Source organism: Muscardinus avellanarius (assembly GCF_963383645.1).
Source record: "Muscardinus avellanarius genome assembly, chromosome: 3".
Classification (NCBI taxonomy): Eukaryota; Metazoa; Chordata; class Mammalia; order Rodentia; family Gliridae; genus Muscardinus; species Muscardinus avellanarius.
In genome coordinates, this window is record NC_137788.1 from 129,979,435 (window position 1) to 129,998,305 (window position 18,871).

The 18,871-nt window shown below is 42.3% G+C and overlaps 1 protein-coding gene across 2 annotated transcripts in view; it reads left to right on the forward strand.

Annotated features, from left to right (window-relative positions):
- TRIP4 (thyroid hormone receptor interactor 4) overlaps positions 1-17,227 on the forward strand; it is a gene marked incomplete at both ends in the record, with an annotated part of 91,424 nt that extends 74,197 nt beyond the window's left edge. Inside the window, 2 exons of one of the 2 annotated variants that reach the window (XM_080690662.1) lie at positions 8,205-8,307; positions 17,160-17,227. In XM_080690662.1, coding sequence (XP_080546788.1) covers positions 8,205-8,307; positions 17,160-17,227 — 171 coding nt within the window. The remainder of the gene's footprint in view (positions 1-8,204; positions 8,308-17,159) is intronic. The other variant, XM_080690663.1, reaches the window with a different exon arrangement.
- Positions 17,228-18,871: the final 1,644 nt, after the last annotated feature.

Consider the following 18,871-nt stretch of genomic DNA (forward strand, 5'->3'; position numbering starts at 1 on the left):
ACCAGGCTATACCCCCATACCTATTTTTTAATTTGGAAACAAGGTCCTGCTCAGTTGCCGAGAGCCTCACTAAGTTGCTGAGGCTAGCTTGGAACCTGTGATCCTCCACTTCAGCCTCCCAAGTACTGGGATTGCAGTGTGCTCCACCACACACAACTACTTTAGGAGCTGTTCATCATTTTAGTACAAAAACTACGTGGAGGCTTGCAGGGGTGGGCAAAAATGCACATGTGGCTCTAAATCCCTACTATCCTTTTTTCCCTCTTATGAAAATGGCAAAAGAAATGTTTTTTAGATGACAGATGAACAATTTCCTCTGAAGAGAGAAGGAAACGTCTATTTAGTAGTTAATTACCTGTTATGTTAGACAGCTATGAAATTTATGAAGCATGAAAGAGTAGGCCCACCTCCCCTGCTCCTTAGGGTGCAGACAAGGTGATAGAAGACTTTATAGACAAGAACAATAGCAGAGTGAAGTGTCTGACCAAACTTGGGTGATTTGTGATTTTTTGTTTGTTTGTTTGTATTTTTGGTTCTGGGGAATGAACCCAGGTGTGGTCTACTTCTGAGTCATACCCCCAGCCCTATTTTTTTTTTTTTTTTATGGTACTGGGGGTGGAACCCAGAGGCTTTCTACCTCCGGGCTACACTCCCAGACCTATTTTATATATTTTTTAAATTTGGAAACAGGGTCTCTTAAGCCAGCTGAGGCTGGCTTCGAACCTGCACAATCCTCCTGTCTCAGCCTCCCAAGCGCGGGGATTACAAGCGTGCACCACCATGCCCAGCTCTCAGCATAGTTTTGATTTGCATCTCCCTGATGGTCAATGATGTAGAACATCTTTTTATGTATTGGCCAGTTGTATCTCTTCTTTTGTAAAGTGTCTATTCGGTTCAGTTGCCCATTTTTTTTTTTTTTTTTTCTTTTTTGCCGGTCTGGGGATGGAATCCAGGGGCATTTGACCTCCGAGTTACACCCCCTGCCCTATTTTTTATTCTTTATTTTGAAACTGGGTTTCACTGAGCTGCAAAGGGCCTAAGTAGCTGAGAGCTGAGGCTGTCTGCGAACCGCGATCCTCCGGTCTCAAGCCTCCCAAATGCTGGGATTACAAGTGTGCGCCACCACGCCTGGCTCAGTTGCCTTTTTTTTTTTTTTTTTTTTTTTTTGTAGGTCTGGGATGAAACCCAGCGGCATTTGACCTCCAAGCTACATCCCCTGCCCAATTTTTTATTCTTTATTTTGAAACAGGGTCTCGCTGAGTTGTGAAGGGCCTCACTAAGTAGCTGAGGCTGTCTGCGAACCGCGATACTCCTGTCTCAGCCTCCCGAATGCTGGGATTACAAGCATGCGCCACCACGCCAGGCTTCAGTTGCCCTTTTTTTTTTTTTGGTGGTACTGGGGGTGGAACCCAGAGGCTTTCTACCTCCGGGCCATAACCCCAGACCTTTTTTATTTTTTTTAATATTTGGAAACAGGGTCTCACTAAGTTGCTGAAAGCCTCACTAAATAGCTGAGGCTGGCTTCGAACCCATGCGATCCTCCTGTGTCAGCCTCCCAAGCGTGGGGATTACAAGCATGTGCCACCATGCCCGGCTTCAGCTGCCCATTTCTTGACTGGGTTGTTTGTTTTGCTAGTGTAGAGTCTTTTGAGCTCTTTGTATATTCTGGATATTAGCCCTCTATTGGAGTGGTGGCTGGTAAAGATCTTCTCCTATTCTGTAGGCTTTCTCTTTGGGTTATTGATGGTTTCCTTTGATGAGAAGCAGCTTTTTAGTTTGATGCCTTTCCACTTGTTCATTCTTGCTTTAATTTCCTGAGCTTTGGAGGTTTTGTTGAGAAAGTTACTGCCTGTGCATATATGTTAGAGTGTTGAGCCTATGCCCTCCTCTAATAACTTCACAGTCTCTGGTCTAATTCCTAAGTCTGTGATCCATCTTGAGTTGATTCCTGTGCATGGTGAGAGGTAAGGATTTAGTTCCATCTTTTTACAAATGGATAGCCAGTTCTCCAGCACCATTTGTTGAAAAGGCTGTCTTTTCTTCAGTGTATGAGTTTGGCTCCTTTGTCAAAGATTAATTGACTATAGGTGTGTGGATTTGTTTCTGTATCTTCTATTCTGTTCCACTGGTCAGTATACCTGTTATTGTTCTAATACCAAGCTGTTTTTACTAATATTGATCTGTAGTATAATTTGAAAAGTCTGGGATTGTGATGCCTCCTGCGTGATTCTTATTGCTGAGAATTGCTTTGGCTATTCTGGGTCTTTTATTTCTCCATATAAAGTTCATGATCGATTTTTCTAGGTCTATGAAGAATGTAGTTGGTATTTTAGTGGGAATTGCATTGAGTCTATAGATCACTTTTGGCAGAATGACCATTTTGATGATATTTATTCTGCCTATCCATGAGCACAGGAGATCTTTCCATCTCCCAAGGTCTTCAATTTCTTTCTTTAATGTTTTATAGTTTTTGTTGTAGAGGTCTTTTACATCTTGGGTTAGGTTTATTCCTAGGTATTTTATTGGTTTTGAGGTTATAGTGAATGGAATTATAGAAGGCCCCTGAGTTCAATTGCTAGCAACACACACACACACACACACATAAAGAAAAGCCAGTGATGACCTTTACAAGAATAATTTTTGTGGAGGATATGGGAATGAAAGTCTAGCGAATTAAAAAAATAGGAACTGAAGACAGGAGTACAGATAATGTTCATTGAATTTTGTTGTAAAGAAGTATGAGAAAAATGGATTGGGAGCTGGTATAGGATCTGAATATTTGTGTGTTGATGAAATTGATCCAGTATAGAGAAAAGGGTAACTGATGTGGAAGAATGGCTGAAATGGTTTCGAGTTTTAGGAAGCGGAGCTCTGAAGTCCTAGCAACATTGTCCTTTGCCTTGACACTGTAAACACACCACAGAAAAGGAAATGCAGGAAAACTGAAGAGATGGTAATTGTAAATGTCGTTATTTTGGCCTCTGTAGGATTAGTATTTTTTAGGTTTTTTTTTTTTGTTATTGTTGTTTTGTTTTGTTTTTTGCGGTACTGAGCATTCTACCTCCAAGCTATATGACCCCAGCCCAATTTTTTATTTCTGTACTTTGAAACAGGGTCTCACTAAATTGTGGGGGCGCCTCACTAAGCTGAGGCAGGTGAGGCTGTCTGAGAACCTTGATCCTCCTGTCACCCTCCCAAGTACTGGGATTACAATTGTGTGCCACCACACCCAGCAGGTGTAAAGGTCTTGATGGTAGCCTCTGTCTCATTTGTGCCCAGGCACCTCAACACGATTCTTATGCAGAGCTTACTTCCTTCTAACACCCAGTAATAACAGCTGAGCCCTGCTTTTCTTTGAGTTCTAAGGATATAGGGAATGAGGAAGGAAGAGAGTTTACACTCCCTTCTTTACACTTTCTTTTCCACCTTTTTTTTTTTTTTTTGTGTGTGTGTGTGTGTGTGTGTGTGTGTGGTGCTGGGGATTGAGCCCAGGGCCATTATACTTCTGAATTACATCCCCAGCCCTATTTTATTTTTATTTTGAAACAGGGTCTCACTGTATTGATGAGAGTCTCTCACTACTTGCTGAGGTTGGTCTCAAAATTGCAATTCTCCTATCTCAGCCTCCCAAGTACTGAAGCATAAACCACAATACTCAGCTCCACCATAATTTTTTTTTTTTTTTTGGTGGTACTGGGGTTCCTGGAAACCCTTCTACCTCCGGGCTACACTCCCAGACCTATTTTATATTTTTATTTGGAAACAGGGTCTCTTAAGCCAGTGAGGCTGGCTTCGAACCTGTGTGATCCTCCTGTCTCCGCCTCCCAGGCCTGTCTCCGTCACCATAAATCTTTTGACCTTGCCTATAACTATGATTATGGCTGATACATGATAGGACTATTTTTTTCTGGTACTGGGGATGTAACCCAGGGGCATTTTTTATTCTTTATTTTGAATCAGGGTCTCATTGAGTTGCAAAGGGCCTCCCTCACTAAGTAGCTGAGGCTGTCTGCAAACCACAATCCTCTAGTCTCAGCCTCCCAAATGTTGGGATTACAAGCTTGTGCCACCACGCCTTGTTAGGAAGTTCATTTTTAATCAAAATATGTGCCATGTGTGCCATGCTTGGTGTGGTGGCACACATCTATAATTCCAGTATTTGGGAGGCTGAGATAGGAGGATTGCAGGTTTGAGGACAGTGCAGTAACATAGTGAAACTCTAAATATCCTGAGACCCTTTTTATTTTTTCTGTTAAAAAATAAAAAGAAGCCAGGCGTGGTAATCCTCGCGCTTGGGAGGCTGAGACAGGTGGATTGCGCAGGTTCGAAGCCGGCCTCCGCTGGTTTAAGAGACCCTGTTTCCAAATAAAAAATATAAAATAGGTCTGGGCGTGTAGCCCGGAGGTAGAAGGCCCCTGGGTTCCATCCCCAGTACCATGAAAATAAATAAATAAATAATAAAATAAAATAAATAAAAAGAAGTTGGATGTGGTGACACACACCTGTAATTCCAGGACTAGGAGGCTAAGAAAAGATGATCACAGGTTCAGCCTCAGCAGTTTAGAGAGATTCTCAGCAACCTATCAAGACCCTATTTGAAAAACAAAAAATAAGAGCCTGGTGTGATGGCACATGGAAGCTGAAACAGAAGGATCCCGGTTCCTGGCCAGCCTCAGCTACTGCTTAGTGAGGTCCCCATAACCCCCATCATTTAGTGAGACTCTGTTTTGAAATACAGAATAAAAAAGTAGGGCTGGGGGAGCAGCTCAGAGGTAGAATGACCCTGAGTTCCATCTCCAGTACCGCAAACAAATTAAAAAAATAAAAAGGATTGGGGTATGGCTTGAGGGTTGGAATGCCTCAAGGTTCAATCCTCAGTGCCACACACACACAAAAAAAATGTTTTTACATGCCATACCTGTTCTGCATTGAAAGCCGTAGCATGTAGGCAGAACCAAAAACTGGTAAAAAGCCCCTTTGTTTTCCCTACACCATCATTTTTCACCTTCAACACAGTGGTCAATAAATAAATTAAGGTGAAGCAGGGCATGGTGGTAACACACCTATAATTCCAGTATTTGGGAGGGTCAGGACGATTAAAGGTTTGAGGCCAACTATCAATTTAACAAAAGACCCTCAGCAACTTAATGTTGCTCTATTTGAAAATTGGAGGCTGGGCATGGTGGTGCACACTTGTAATCCCAGCATTTGGGAGGCTGACACAGAAGGATTGCGGTTCAAGGACAGCCTCAGCTACTACTTAGTGAGGCCCTTTGTAATTCAGTGAGATCCTGTTTCCAAATAAAGAATAAAAAATAGGACTGGGGCCAGGCATGGTGTATATGCTTGTAATCCCAGTATTTAGGAGGCAGAGACCAGAGGATTGTGGTTCGCAGACAGCCTCAACTACTTAGGCCCTTCACAAATCAGTGAGGCCCTGTTTCAAAAATAAAAGGACTAAAAAAATAGGGCTGGGGGTGTAGCTCAAAGGTAAAATGTCCCTGGGTTTCATCCTCAGTATTGCAAAAAATAAAAATAAAATAAAAAATAGGACTGGGGGTATAGCCTGGAGGTAGAATGTTCCTGTGTTCCATCCCCAGTACCACACACACACAAAAGGAAAATTAGAAAAATTAAAAGAGAGTATTGCTTGAAGGTAGAATGTCCCCAATTTTAGTCACCATTACTCCCCCCCCCAAAAAAAAAAAAAGTTTAACTAGCAAGGTATTGTGGTTCACACCTGTAATCTCAGTGACTCAGGAGTTTGAAACAGAAGAATTACAAAATTGAGGCCAGTCTGGGCAGTTTAGCAATACCTTGTATCAAAATCAAAAATAAAGCCGAGTGTGGTGACGCACACTTGTAATCCCAGCATTCAGGAGGCTGAGACCCGGAGGATCACAGTTCACGGACAGCCTCAGCTACTTAGGCCCTCTGCAACTCAGTGAGACCCAGTTTCAAAATAAAAAATAAAAAATAGGGCAGGGGTTGTAGCTCGGAGGTTGAATGCTCCTGGGTTCCATACCCAGACCCGCCAAAAATAAAAAAAGCCGTGTGTGGTGGCACACACTTGTAATCCCAGCACTTGGGAGGCTGAGACAGGAGGATCGCACAGGTTCAAAGCCAGCCTCAGCTATTTAGGCTCTTGGCAACTTAGTGAAACCCTGTTTCCAAATAAAATATAAAATAGGTCTAATATAGCCCAAAGGTAGAAAAGCCCCTGGTTCCATTCCCAATACCACAATAAATAAATAAATAAATAAATAAATAAATAAATAGTAGGGGTGAGGGTGTAACTTGGAGGTCAGATGCCCCTGGGTTCCATTCCCAGACCTCCTGCAAAAAAAATTTTAAAAATTAAAAATTAAAAAAACTTAAAAATAAAGAGGGCTGAGGTTGTAGCTCAGTGGTAGAATACCCTGGGTTCAATCCCAGTATTACCCCACCAAAAAAAAAAAAAAAAAAAAAAAAACATTTTAACTATGCTTCCACTAGTTACACACAGAAAATTCTATTTCTACTTTAGATCCTTAAATCTTTAGAAGATATACCAGGTAGCCAGATATAGTGGCACACACTTGTAATCTCAGTACTTGGGAGGCCGAGATAGGAAGATCACAGTTCACAGCCAGCCTCAGCTACTCAGTGACACCCTGTTTCAAAATAAAGAATAAAAAATGGGACTGGGAGTGTAGCTCAGAGGTAGATTGCCCTGGGTTCAATTCCCAGCACTACACACACACAGATGATATAACAGGTAGATAAGAGCGAAAAATAATTTCATACTTTTTTTGTGTGTGTATGGTGCTGGGATTAAATCCAGGGGCATTCTACCTCTGAGCCACACCCCCAACCCTATTTTTTTATTCTTTATTTTGAAACAGGATCTTTTATTTTTCTTCTTTTTTGGGGGGTCTAGGGATGGAACCCAGGGGCCTTCGACCTCTGAGCTACACCCCCAACATTTTTTTTTCTTTATTTTGAAACTGGGTCTCACTGAGTTGCGGAGGGCCACACTAAGTAGCTGAGGCTGTCCACGAACCGCGATCCTCAGGTCTCAGCCTCCGGAATGCTGGGATTACAAGCATGCGCCACCTCGCCCGGCTTAAAACAGGATCTTAACAAAGTTGTGGTGGGCCTCACTAAGTAGCTGAGGCTAGCTGTGAACCTGTGAACTTCCTGTCTCAGCCTCCCTAGTACCGGATTACATGGTACACTACCATGCCTGGCATTCCATACTTTTTTGTTTGGCAGTGTTGGGGATGGAAATCAGAGCCTTGTGCATGTTAGGCAAGTACTCTACTATGGAGCAACATGCCTATCTCTCTAATTTATTCTTTTAATGGTAGTTACTAGGAGAAAGGATTTTCTGGTAATTACATCTGACCCAGATGCCTATCAGTCATGTTTGCCTAACATACCAAACATGAAGCATCCCACGATAATAACGCAATACCAGATTAGTTGGGCATTGCTAAGGAACAATTTCTGCCAGCCCTTAATTGTTCTTTAAATTATGAATGTGTAGCCAACAGAGTCTTTAAGTTCTGTATCTGTTTTTGCAAAAGGAATAAAATTTCTTAGTATTCGGGCAAATCATTTTGTAATAAGAGATCCAAAGAAGGCTTTTAAACAATTTTCTGAATCATTCTGCCAGTTACCTTTCACCCTAAGCAGATCTGGAATGCTTCCAGTAGAACAGCTTTTGATGTTCATACCTTTTAGAATGAATCATTCTCCTTCCCTTTAGTGAGAGAAGGGCTGAGTATACTGTTTCTGGGAGAATTTCCACAAATGTTTGCTTTTTCTTCAGTCTCCCAGTGCCTCACTTGAGTCACTTGAGTTGAACCCAGGGGGTTACCTATGTTCCTGAAGCAGACATCTGAGTCTCCCGACTCATGTTTGTTCATGTTAAAAGAGTGCTCAGTTCTGATTCTTCTGGAAGGATGTCAGGCATCCTTTGTTTATGAAGCTCTTCCCACTATGGGAAGTTAAAGGTGTCAGGCAATAGACCACAGAGTAATACTGTACTAAGGTCTGCAGAAAGGTGAAGTTTTGTTCTTGCTTATTGTGCATAATTCCCATTACCTATGAAACAGAAAACACTGTCATCAGAATGGAGGTGAAATCTGGGACATCCTTTGATCTTTTTAAAATTCAAAATTTGTCCCAACTACATTGAACTTTTTATTTTTATATTTCAGTTTCCAGACATCAGCCAAGAATCAGATTCTCCATTTGTTTTCATCTGCAAAAATCCCCAGGAAATGATTGTGAAGTTTCCTATTAAAGGAAATCCAAAAGTCTGTAAGTCACACAGTCTTTGGTCTGGTTTTTTTCTTTCTTAATCTTTGTCCATGCATTTTAAAAACTTTTATTCTTTTCTATGGCATCTCTAATTATTGGTGAATTGATATTAATTTTATATTTGTTATATGTATATATACATATGTGTATATATATACACATATATATGTGGGGGGTGTGTGTGTGTGTGTGTGTGTGTGTGTGTGTGTGTGTGTGTGTTTCTAGAATTGAACCCAGGAGCATTCTACCTCTGAGCTACACCCCTAGCCCTATTTTCCTTTTTTATTATTTACTTACTGACTTATTTAGTTTAATTTATTTAAATTTTTTTTTTAATTTTTTGCAGTACTGGGGATGGAACCCATGGACATTCTACCTCCCAGCTACACCACCAGCCCTATTTTTTAGTCTTTATTTTGAAACAGGGTCTCACTGAATTGCAAAGGACCTCACTAAGTAGCTGAGGAGGATCTGCAAACCACAATCCTCCTGTCTCAGCCTCCCAAATGCTGGGATTACAAGTATGCGCCACCATACCCAGCTTATTTATTTATTTGGTACTGGGAATTGAACCTAGGGACATTCTACCTCTGAGCTACACCACCAGCCCAATATTTTTTCTCTATTTTGAAACAGAATCTCACTAAGTTGTGGAGGGGCTCACTAAGGTGAGCTGAGGCTGGCTGAGAACCTGCAATCCTCCCTCCCAAGTACTGGGATTACAAGCATGTGCCACCATTGCTTGGCTCCTTTTAATTTTTGAAACAGGGTCCTACTAAGTTGCAGAGGGCCTTGCTAAGTTGTTGAGGCTGGCAATGAACCTGCAATCCTTTTTTCTCAGCCTTTCAAGTACTGGGATTACAAGAATGTACCACGCCCAGCTAATGTTATTATATTTTACTAATAACTTTAATGTCAAATTAACTGTAGTATAGCCTTTCCAAAGCATATACCTTGATCCACAATTATTGGCATGATAGTGAATGACTGTAATCTTCTATGTTTTTATTTTGGTGTACTGGGGGTGAACCCCAGAGGCTTTTCTACCTTCGAGCTATACTTCGAGAGCTATTTTTTACTTTATTTGAAAACAGGGTCTCACTAAGTTGCTAAGGTTGGCTTCGAATTTGTGAGATCCTCCTGTCTCAGCCTCCCAAGTGCTGGGATTACAAGTGTGCGCCACCAACGCCCAGCAGTGTGCATCCATTTTGAAGATACCATTTCCTTTATATTGGTTCCTGCTGTAGTCCCTTTGCTTTTCATTCTCTTTGAAACCTCTCATTGATTTTTCTGTGACTTTTGCTCTTAGGGATTTGTGATTATAGTGCCCTCTGCGTATTATCATTTCTCAGGAAATGCTTGCGTTTTCCTTCCAACTCTTCAACCCCCAACTTTTCTTCATCCCTGCAATCCTAAAATAGTGTCTTCCATTTCAAATCAATCTCAAAAAAGCATTTAATAGCCGGGCGTGGTGGCTCACGCTGGTAAATCCAGCATTTGGGAGGCTGAGACCGGAGGATCATGGTTCACGGACAGCCTCAGCTACTTAGGGAGGTCCTCTGCAGCTCAGTGAGACCCTGTTTCAAAATAAATAATAAAAAATAGGGCAGGGGGTGTAGCTCAGAGGTTGAATGCCCCTGGGTTCCATTCCCAGACCCGCAAAAAAAAAAAAAAGAAAACATTTAATGATGTCTTCCCTGCCTGACTTCCTTCAAAGAACAGCAACTCCCATTCGCTCACGGCACTTGCTGTTTTGGGTCGCTGCTTCCCCACTCTGTGAACTGAATAATTTTGAGACATGGTATTGTTTTCACTTGTGTACAACTCTACCTCACCCTATACATTGGGGTTAACTTGCCAATTTATAGATCTGTTCTCTAGAGGAGTACTTCCCAAAGCTGGCTTGTAATCCCAGCATTTGGGAGGCTGAAACAGGAGGATCACGGTTCACAGACAGCCTCAGCTACTTAGTGAGGCCCTCTGCAACTCAGTGAGACCCTGTTTCAAAATAAAGAATAAAAAAATAATAGGGCTGGGGGTGTAGCTTGGAGGTAGAATGCTCCTGGGTTCCATCCCCAGTACCACACACACAAAAAGTACTTCTCAAAACAAAATGAGAATAAAAATAATGTAGTGAGATAATAAAACACAGGTGCCTGCCCCTGCTCTCAGATGATATTGTTGCTGTTGACCAGCTGACTATACTTTAACATTGCTTTCCATCACAAAATGAAAGCTTGGAGCCGGGCGTGGTGGCGCACGCTTGTAATCTCAGCATTTGGGAGGCTGAGACTGAAGGATCGCAGTTCACAGGCAGCCTCAGCCATTTAGTGAGGCCCTCTGCAACCTAGTAAGACCCTGTTTCAAAATAAAGAATAAAAAATAGGGCAGGGGGTGTAGCTTGGAGGTCAAATGCCCCTGGGTTCCATCCCTAGACCCGAAAAAAAAAAAAAAAAGGCTTGGAGTATGATTTAGATTAATGTATATTTGGTGCATAATTCAGGCATCTCTGAATGGTTGATAAGACATATTTTCTGAGAGTCCTTCAGGTGAGAAAATCTGAACGAAATTGCCATTGATTTTCACAGGTTTTTTTGTTTTTGGTACTGGAGATTGTAACCCAGGGGCATTCTACCTCTGAGGTATACCTCCAGCTCTATTTTATTCTTGTTTTTTTTAAGTTTTTAATTTTTTGGTGGTACTGGGGGTGGAACCCAGGGCCTTTTCTACCTCCGGGCTATACTCCCAGACCTATTTTATATTTTATTTGGAAACAGGGTCTCACTAAGTACCTGAGGCTGGCTTTGAACCTGTGCGATCCTCCTGTTTCAGCCTCCCAAGCGCTGAGATTACAAGCATGTGCCACCACGCCTGGCCTTATTTTATTCTTTATTTGGAAACAGAGTCTCCAACATTGCAGGGGGCTGGCTGAAAACCTACCATCCTCTTGTCTCAGCCTCCCCAGTACTGGGATTAGTACAAGTATGCCCTACCATGTCTGGCTACACAAATTATTTTAGTCTCTGTGCTAGTTTTTGGCAGGTACTCCTGGAAATTTTGTTTTCTTTATTATATACAATTGAAATCCCTCAGCTGGATATGGTGGCACATGCTTATAATCCCAGTACTTGGGAGACTGAGACAGGATGATCCAGGTTCGCAGTCAGCCTCAGCTACATAGTAAGGCCCTCTACAACTTAGTGAGACCATTTCAAAATAGGGCTGGGGTTGTAGCTGGGAGGTTGAATGCCCCTGGGTTCAATTGTCAATGCCACACACACCAAAAAAAATCCCTCCTTTTTTGGGGGGGTATTGGGAAATGGACTCAGGGACATGATACTTCTGAGTACACTCCCAATTCTTTTATTATTTCTTTTTATTTTGAAACAGGGTGTTGCTAAATTGCTGAAGCTAGCCTCAAACCTATGATCCTCCTATCTCTGCCTCCCAAATACTGAGATTACAGGCATCTATCTGCCATGATGCCTAGCTCCCACCCCCTCTGTCTTAAATTTGTGGTACTAGAGATAGAACCCAGTAGCATTCTTCCTCTAGCCTTCTTAAATTCATTATTATTATTATTATTATTATTATTATTATTATGTTTTTTGTGGGGGTTTTTTTGCGGTTCTGGGATGGAACCCAGGGGCATTCGACCTCCGAACTACACCCCCTGCCCTATTTTTTATTCTTTATTTTGAAACCGGGTCTCACTGAGTTGCAGAGGGCCTCACTATTTAGCTGAGGCTGTCCGCAAACCACGATCCTTGGGTCTCAGCCTCCCTAATGCTGGGATTACAAGCGTGCGCCACCACGCCCGGTTTAAATTTTTTTGTTTTGAAACAAAGTCTTGCTAGATTGCTGAGAGTCTTGCTCTGCTGCTGAGGCTGTCCTTGAACCTGCGATCCTCCTGTCTCAGCCTCCCAAGTACTTGGACTATAGGCGTGTGCCATCGCATCTGGATGAACTCTCCCTTTTACTTTCCTTCAGTTTTGATCGCGGTGCTTCGTCCCTTCTGTCTCCATTTCCTCCTCAGTCCTCTAGGCACCCATGGCAGCGGAGGTGGCAAAGGTGGCAGGTCTTTCTTCTCAAACCACTATTATTTGATCTTTAGTCCCAGTTCCTTTTCTTGGCTTCCTTCCCTATCTTGGTTTTCATCTGCTGCTTAAGCTCCTATGAGAAAATGTTCTATGTAAACAAATTTAGACATTTCTCTGAAATGTTTCACCTGAATACTTTCTTTACCCAGAGACCCATCTTCAGTATGTATATGGCCTTCATTTTTCTCCTAAGGGCTAATAAGGAATGGAAGAAGTGGTATTTTTAGGAGAAGGCTTTAATAAACTTCTGTCTTTTTCCATATCCTGTTATCGTTAGCTCATGGTAGACCAGACAAGGTAAAACAATGGATAGAAACTGTAGGTAGTAGAAAAATTTTTTTTTTTTTTTTTTTTTTTTTTTTTGCGGGTCTGAGGATGGGACCCAGGGGCATTCGACCTCCGAGCTACACCCCCTGCCCTATTTTTTATTTTTTATTTTGAAACCGGGTCTCACTGAGTTGCAGAGGTCTCACTAAGTAGCTGAGGCTGTCCGCGAACCGCAATCCTCCGGTCTCAGCCTCCCGAATGCTGGGATTACAAGCGTGCGCCACCACACCTGGCAAGAAAAAAAAATTTTTAAAAGAAAGGAGTATGCCAGGTATAGTGGCACACACTTGTAATCCTAGTCCTTGGGAGACTGAGACAGGAGGATCACAGGTTCAAGGGCAGCCTCAGCAATTTAGTGAGTCTCTCAGCAACCTAATGAGATCCTGTTTCCAAATAAAAAATAAAATTGGTCTAGGGATATAGCTCATAGTTACAATGCCTCTGAGTACAATTCCCAGTACCATTAAAAAAAAAATTAGATTGGTTAACCCTTATTTATTTCAGAAAATAAATATTTCTACTGAACTAACCTGGTGGTATATGCTTGTAATCCCAGTACTTGGGAGGCTGAGACAGTTGAATTCTTTATTTGCGGCCAGCCTCAGTTACTTAATGAGGCCCTGGTTGAGACCCTGTTTCAAAATAAAGAATAAAAAATAGGACTGAGGGTATAGATTGGAGGTAGAATATCCCTGGGCTCAATCCTTAGTACCGCAAAATATATATATATATACTTTTTTTTTTTTTTGCGGGTCTGGGGATGGAACCCAGGGCCATTCGAACTTTGAGCTACATCCCCTGATGTATTTTTTACTCTTTATTTTGAAACAGTCTCACTAAGTTATGGAGGGCCTCACTAAGTAGCTGAGGCTGTCCATGAACTGCGATCCTCTGGTCTTAGCCTGAATGCTGGGATTACAAGCGTGCACCACCAAACCCAGCTTATATTTTTATTTTTTATGGGTTTGGGGGTGGAACCCAGGGGCATTTGACCTCCAAGCTATACCCCCAGCCCTATTTTTATTCTTTATTATGATATAAGGTCTAACTGAGTTACAAAGGGCCTAAGTAGTAGCTGAGGCTGTCTGCGAACTGCTATCCTTTTGTCTCAGCCTCCCAAATGCTGAAGTTACAAGCATGCACCACAATGCCTGGCCAAAATTTTGAGTCAGAGCCTTGATACATTGCTCAGGCTGGCCTCGAATTTGCCATCCTCTGCTTTAGCCTCTCAAGTCACTGGGATTATGGGTATGCACTACCATGTGTAGCTTCCAATTTATATTTCATTCTTAGGACACAATATCATAGATCTGGAAGGGACCTTTAGTTCTTTGTAGTCCACTTTTCTCTTAGAGTAAAAAATGATAAGCCAGGTGTGGTGGTGCACGCTTGTAATCCCAGTACTTGGGAGGCTGAGATAGAATCACAGCTTTGAGGACAGCTTCAGAAAGTAGTGAGACTCATCAACCTAGTGAGACCCTTTTTCCAAATAAACATAACAAAAGAGCCGGGCATGCTTGTATTCCCAGCATTTGGGAGGCTGAGACAGGAGGATCTGGGTTCACAGACAGCCTTAGCTACTTAGTGAGGCCCTTTGCAACTCAGTGAAACCCTGATTCAGAATCAAGAATAAAAGATGGGCGTGGTGGTGCAAATTTGTAATCCCAGCATTCAGGAGGCTGAGCCCGGAGGATTGCGGTTCACGGACAGCCTCAGCTACTTAGTGAGGCCCTCTGCAACTCAGTTGAAAAATAAAGAATAAAAAATAGGGCTGGGGGTGTAGCTTGGAGGTCAAATGCCCCTGGGTTCCATCCCCAGTACCACAGGGTTAGGGGTGTAGCTTAGAGGTAGAATGTTCTGGAGTTTAATCCCTAGTACCACACACACAAAAGGAAAAGAGTCACTATGTAATGTCTTTAAGGTTATGTATCTTGATAGTCTCAGTCTGAGAAATAAAATTGAAAGCCAGGTCTTCCAATTTACTCAGTACACAGAACTGGACATCTGGAGTCTTGGATTCAGTTCTAAATTCTGTCCTGGCTTGTGAGAAAAGCTGAATGAAATTCAATACTTTTTGTATCTCTGAGTAATGCCCCTTTCACAGTGTTTATCTGATATCTGCTATTTTGGGTTAGTTAGTAGTCCCTATTATATAAGAGATTTTAAAATTGTAGTGTCCGCCTTCTGTGTCTAACTTATTTGAGGAAAGCATTTATTGAGCACCTACCTTTGACAGTCACTATGGCGATGTTAGGGACACAAAGGCAAACTTGCCTTGTATCAGGGCTCTGTGCCAGATGGCTGGCGCATGTCCGGGTTTCCAGCAGGCAGCCCGTGGGATGAAAGAACTCCTAAATCTCAGGGAATGCCTGCGTTCTTAAGCCCAAATTAAAATCAACGGCATTGTGATTGTTGTGGATGGCTTGCAGTAAGTGACAGTTTCTGAGGAAGTCCAGAAAAAGATATTTCAGAAGCAGGTGTAGCCCTAGAGAGATTGAGGGAAAGAAATTCAAGAAAACAGGGACACTTGTCAGGCTGAGGTATTTTCCCCCATTCTCTTTGTGCAGTGCTCAGGACATGTATTCTTATCTTTTTTTTTTTTTTTTTTGGTGGTACTGGGGTTCTTGGAAGCCCTTCTACCTCCAGGCTATACTCCCAGACCTATTTTTACATTTTTATTTGGAAACAGGGTCTCCTAAGCCAGCGCACACGGCTGGCTTCGAACCTGCGCGATCCTCCTGTCTCTGCCTCCCAAGCGCGGGGATTACAAGCGTGCGCCACCACGCCCGGCTGTATTCTTATCTTTATTGGGCAAATGAGACTGTAGAAATCCAGAAAGGAGCCAGGCGTGGTGGCGCACGCTTGTGATCCCAGCATTCAGGAGGCTGAGACCTGGAGGATCACAGTTCGTGGACAGCCTCAGCTACTTAGTGAGGCCCTCTGCAACTCAGTGAGACCCGGTTTCAAAATAAAGAATAAAAAATAGGGCAGGGGGTGTAGCTCGGAGGTCAAATGCCCCTGGGTTCCATCTCCACACCCACAAAAAAAAAAAAAAAAAAAAAGAAATCCAGAAAGGATGAATGATTTGATCCAGTTCATGCAGCTAGTTAATACCAGAGAAGGAGCTGGATGTGGTGGCACATGCCGGTAATGTAGTAACTCAGGAGGCTGAGGCAAGAAGATCACAAGTTCAAGGCCAGCCTGGGCGACAAAGTTAGACCCTGTCTCAGTGGTAAAGTGTCCCTGGTTCCAATTCTCCGTCTTGCAAACAAAACAAGAGAGGGACTACAGCCTGGGTGTGCTGGCTTGTGGTTCAGTGTTCTGTTACATCTGATTGCCAAACAAATGAAAGTGACAGTGTATGAATGGCAGGGGTTAGGGTGTGGTCATAGCATACCTGGCCGCCCTTGTAGTATGCCTGGGGCTCTTGTTTTGTTTATTTTTGAGTGCTTAAGCTAAACTGAATTATGTTTCTGTTTTTAGCATCAGCATTGCTATTGAGTTAGATAAGGCTTTTTATGAGAGAAAGAAAATTGCAAGCTCTTTTCTAAGGCCAGAAATAAAAGAACTCAAGATTCTCTTCAGGAGCCAGGTACACTTGTAATCCCAGCATTTGGGAGGCTGAGATAGGAGGATCTCCATTCATGGACAGCCTCAGCTACTTAGTGAGGCCCTTGCAACTCAGTGAAACTCTGTTTCAAAATAAAGAATAAAAGGCTGAGACAGGAGGGTCACGGGTTCAAAGCCAGCCTCAGCTACCTAGTGAGGCTCTCAGCAACTCAGTGAGACTCTGTTTCCAAATAAAATGTAAAATAGGTCTGGGAGTATTTTACATTGTAAAATAGGTCCCAGAGGTAGAAAGTCCCTGGGTTCTACCCCCAATACCACCACCAAAAAAAAAAAAAAGAAGAAGAAGAAAAAAAAATAGGAGGCTGGGCATGTTGGCACATGCTTGTAATCCCAGCATTCAGGAGGCAGAGACCTGAGGATAGCGGTTAGTGGACAGCCTCAGCTACTTTGTGAGGCCCTCTGCAACTTATTGAGACCCTATTTCTAAAACTAAAAAGACTAAAAAATAGAGCTAGGGATGTAGCTTGAAGGTAGAATGCCCCTGGGTTCCATCCCCAGTACAACAAACAAACAAACAAACAAATAAATAAATAAATAAACATTAACTTAAGGGTCTTTGCACAAATACTTGTTTCTGTGTGTGTGTCCATGCATCTGCATCCATCTATCTGTTCCTATACAGTGTTCCCCTGCTTCCTCATTCTTATAAAACTCTTAAGTTTGGAAGTGTCAAAGTCCTAAAGCAAGATAATTGAATGTGACAGGAACACAGTAACCAGAAAACCTGGGAGGCCATGGGAGATTTGCATTGCAAATATAAAAAATAAATAATGAGACTTCTTTTTCTCCCCACAGGGAAACTGGACCCCAAGATCCATCAAGGAGCAAAGAAGGGGTTAATGAAGCAGAATAAAGCTGTCTGACCCAGGAGAAAAGGAACTATACAACATAGTGGAGTTTTGTGTACTAAAATTGCTGTCCACTGCTCCTTTGGGATTGAAGCAGTAAAACTCTTAAGGGCTTGGTATCAGGCTCGAATCTCTTAGAACTCAAACTCTTACTAAAATCTGTATATTTTTCTTAAAGAGTGGGATTCTTACTTTATGTAGTGGGTCAAAATCTTTGAATACACTATTTATAAAAACTTATTTTAAAAATTCTAAGTCTTTGTAACATTTTTATTAGAATGGTATCATATGAAAAGGAGCAAGTTGGAGATTTTCTTTCTGAGATTTTTATTTGTAGCTACTTCTGAGTACACCCCCAGCCCTATTTTTATTTTTTTTTAATTTGGAAACGGTCTTGCTGCATTGATGCAAGCCTAGCTCTAAGTTGTTGAGGCTAGTTTCAAACCTGAAATCCTCCTGAGTCTCAGGAGTAACAGGAATACACATGTGGGCCAAAGCACCCAACTTCCTTTTTTTTTTTTTTTTTTTTGTGGGTCTGGGGATGGAAACCAGGGGCATTCTACCCTGAGCTACACCCTTGCCCTATTTTTTATTCTTTATTTATTTTGAAATAGGATCTCAATGAGTTGCAAAGAGCCTAAGTAGCTGAGGCTGTTTGCAAACCATAATCCTCAGGTCTCAGCCTCCCAAATTCTGGGATTATAAGTGTCCGCCACCACGCCTGGCTTCCAACATCTTTTAGGTGAAAATCTAAACTGGGTGTGGGGTGCATGTTTGTAGTTCCAGTATTCGGAAGCTGAGGCAGAAGAATCATAGATTCAAGGTCAGCTTCAACAATTTAGTGAGGCCCTTCATGACTTAGTAAGATCCTGTTTTAAAATAAAGAATAAAAATATTTTATTTTAGCCAGGCATGGTGGCACACGCTTATAATCCCAGCGCTTGGGAGGTTGAGACAGGAGGATCGCACAGGTTTGAAGCCAGCCTCAGCTATTTAGTGAGGCTCTCAAAAACTTAGTGATACTATTTCCAAATAAATTATAAAATAGGGCTGAGGGTGTAGCCCAAGTTAGAAAGCCCCTGGGTTCCACCCCCAGTATCACCTTTTTTGTTTTTTATTTTGCCAGGTGTGGTGGTGCACGCTTATAATCCCAGCATTTGGGAGGCTGAGAGCAGAGGATCAAGGTTTGTGGACAGCCTCAGCTACTTAGTGAGGCCCTCTGCAACTTAGTGAGACCCTATTTCGAAATAAAGAATAAAAAATAGGGCAGGGGTATAGGTCGGAGGTCAAATGCCCCTGGGTTCCACCCCAGATCTGCAAATATATATATCATATATATATATATATATATATCTTTTTTTTTTTTTTTTTAACAGTACTGGGGATGGAGCCCAGAGGCATTCTACCTCTGAGCTATACCCTCAGCCATATTCTCTCTCTCTCTCTCTCTCCCTCCCTCTCCCTCTCTCTCTTTCTCTTTCTTTCTTTCTTTCTTTCTTGCAGTACTGGGATTCTGGAATGCTGGGATTACAAGCATGCACCACCACTCCTGGCTATCTATTTTTTATTCCTTATTTTGAACAAGGTCTCACCGAGTTGCAAAGGGCCTCACTAAGTAGTAGCTGAGCATGTCCATGATCCTCCTGTTTCAGCCTCCCA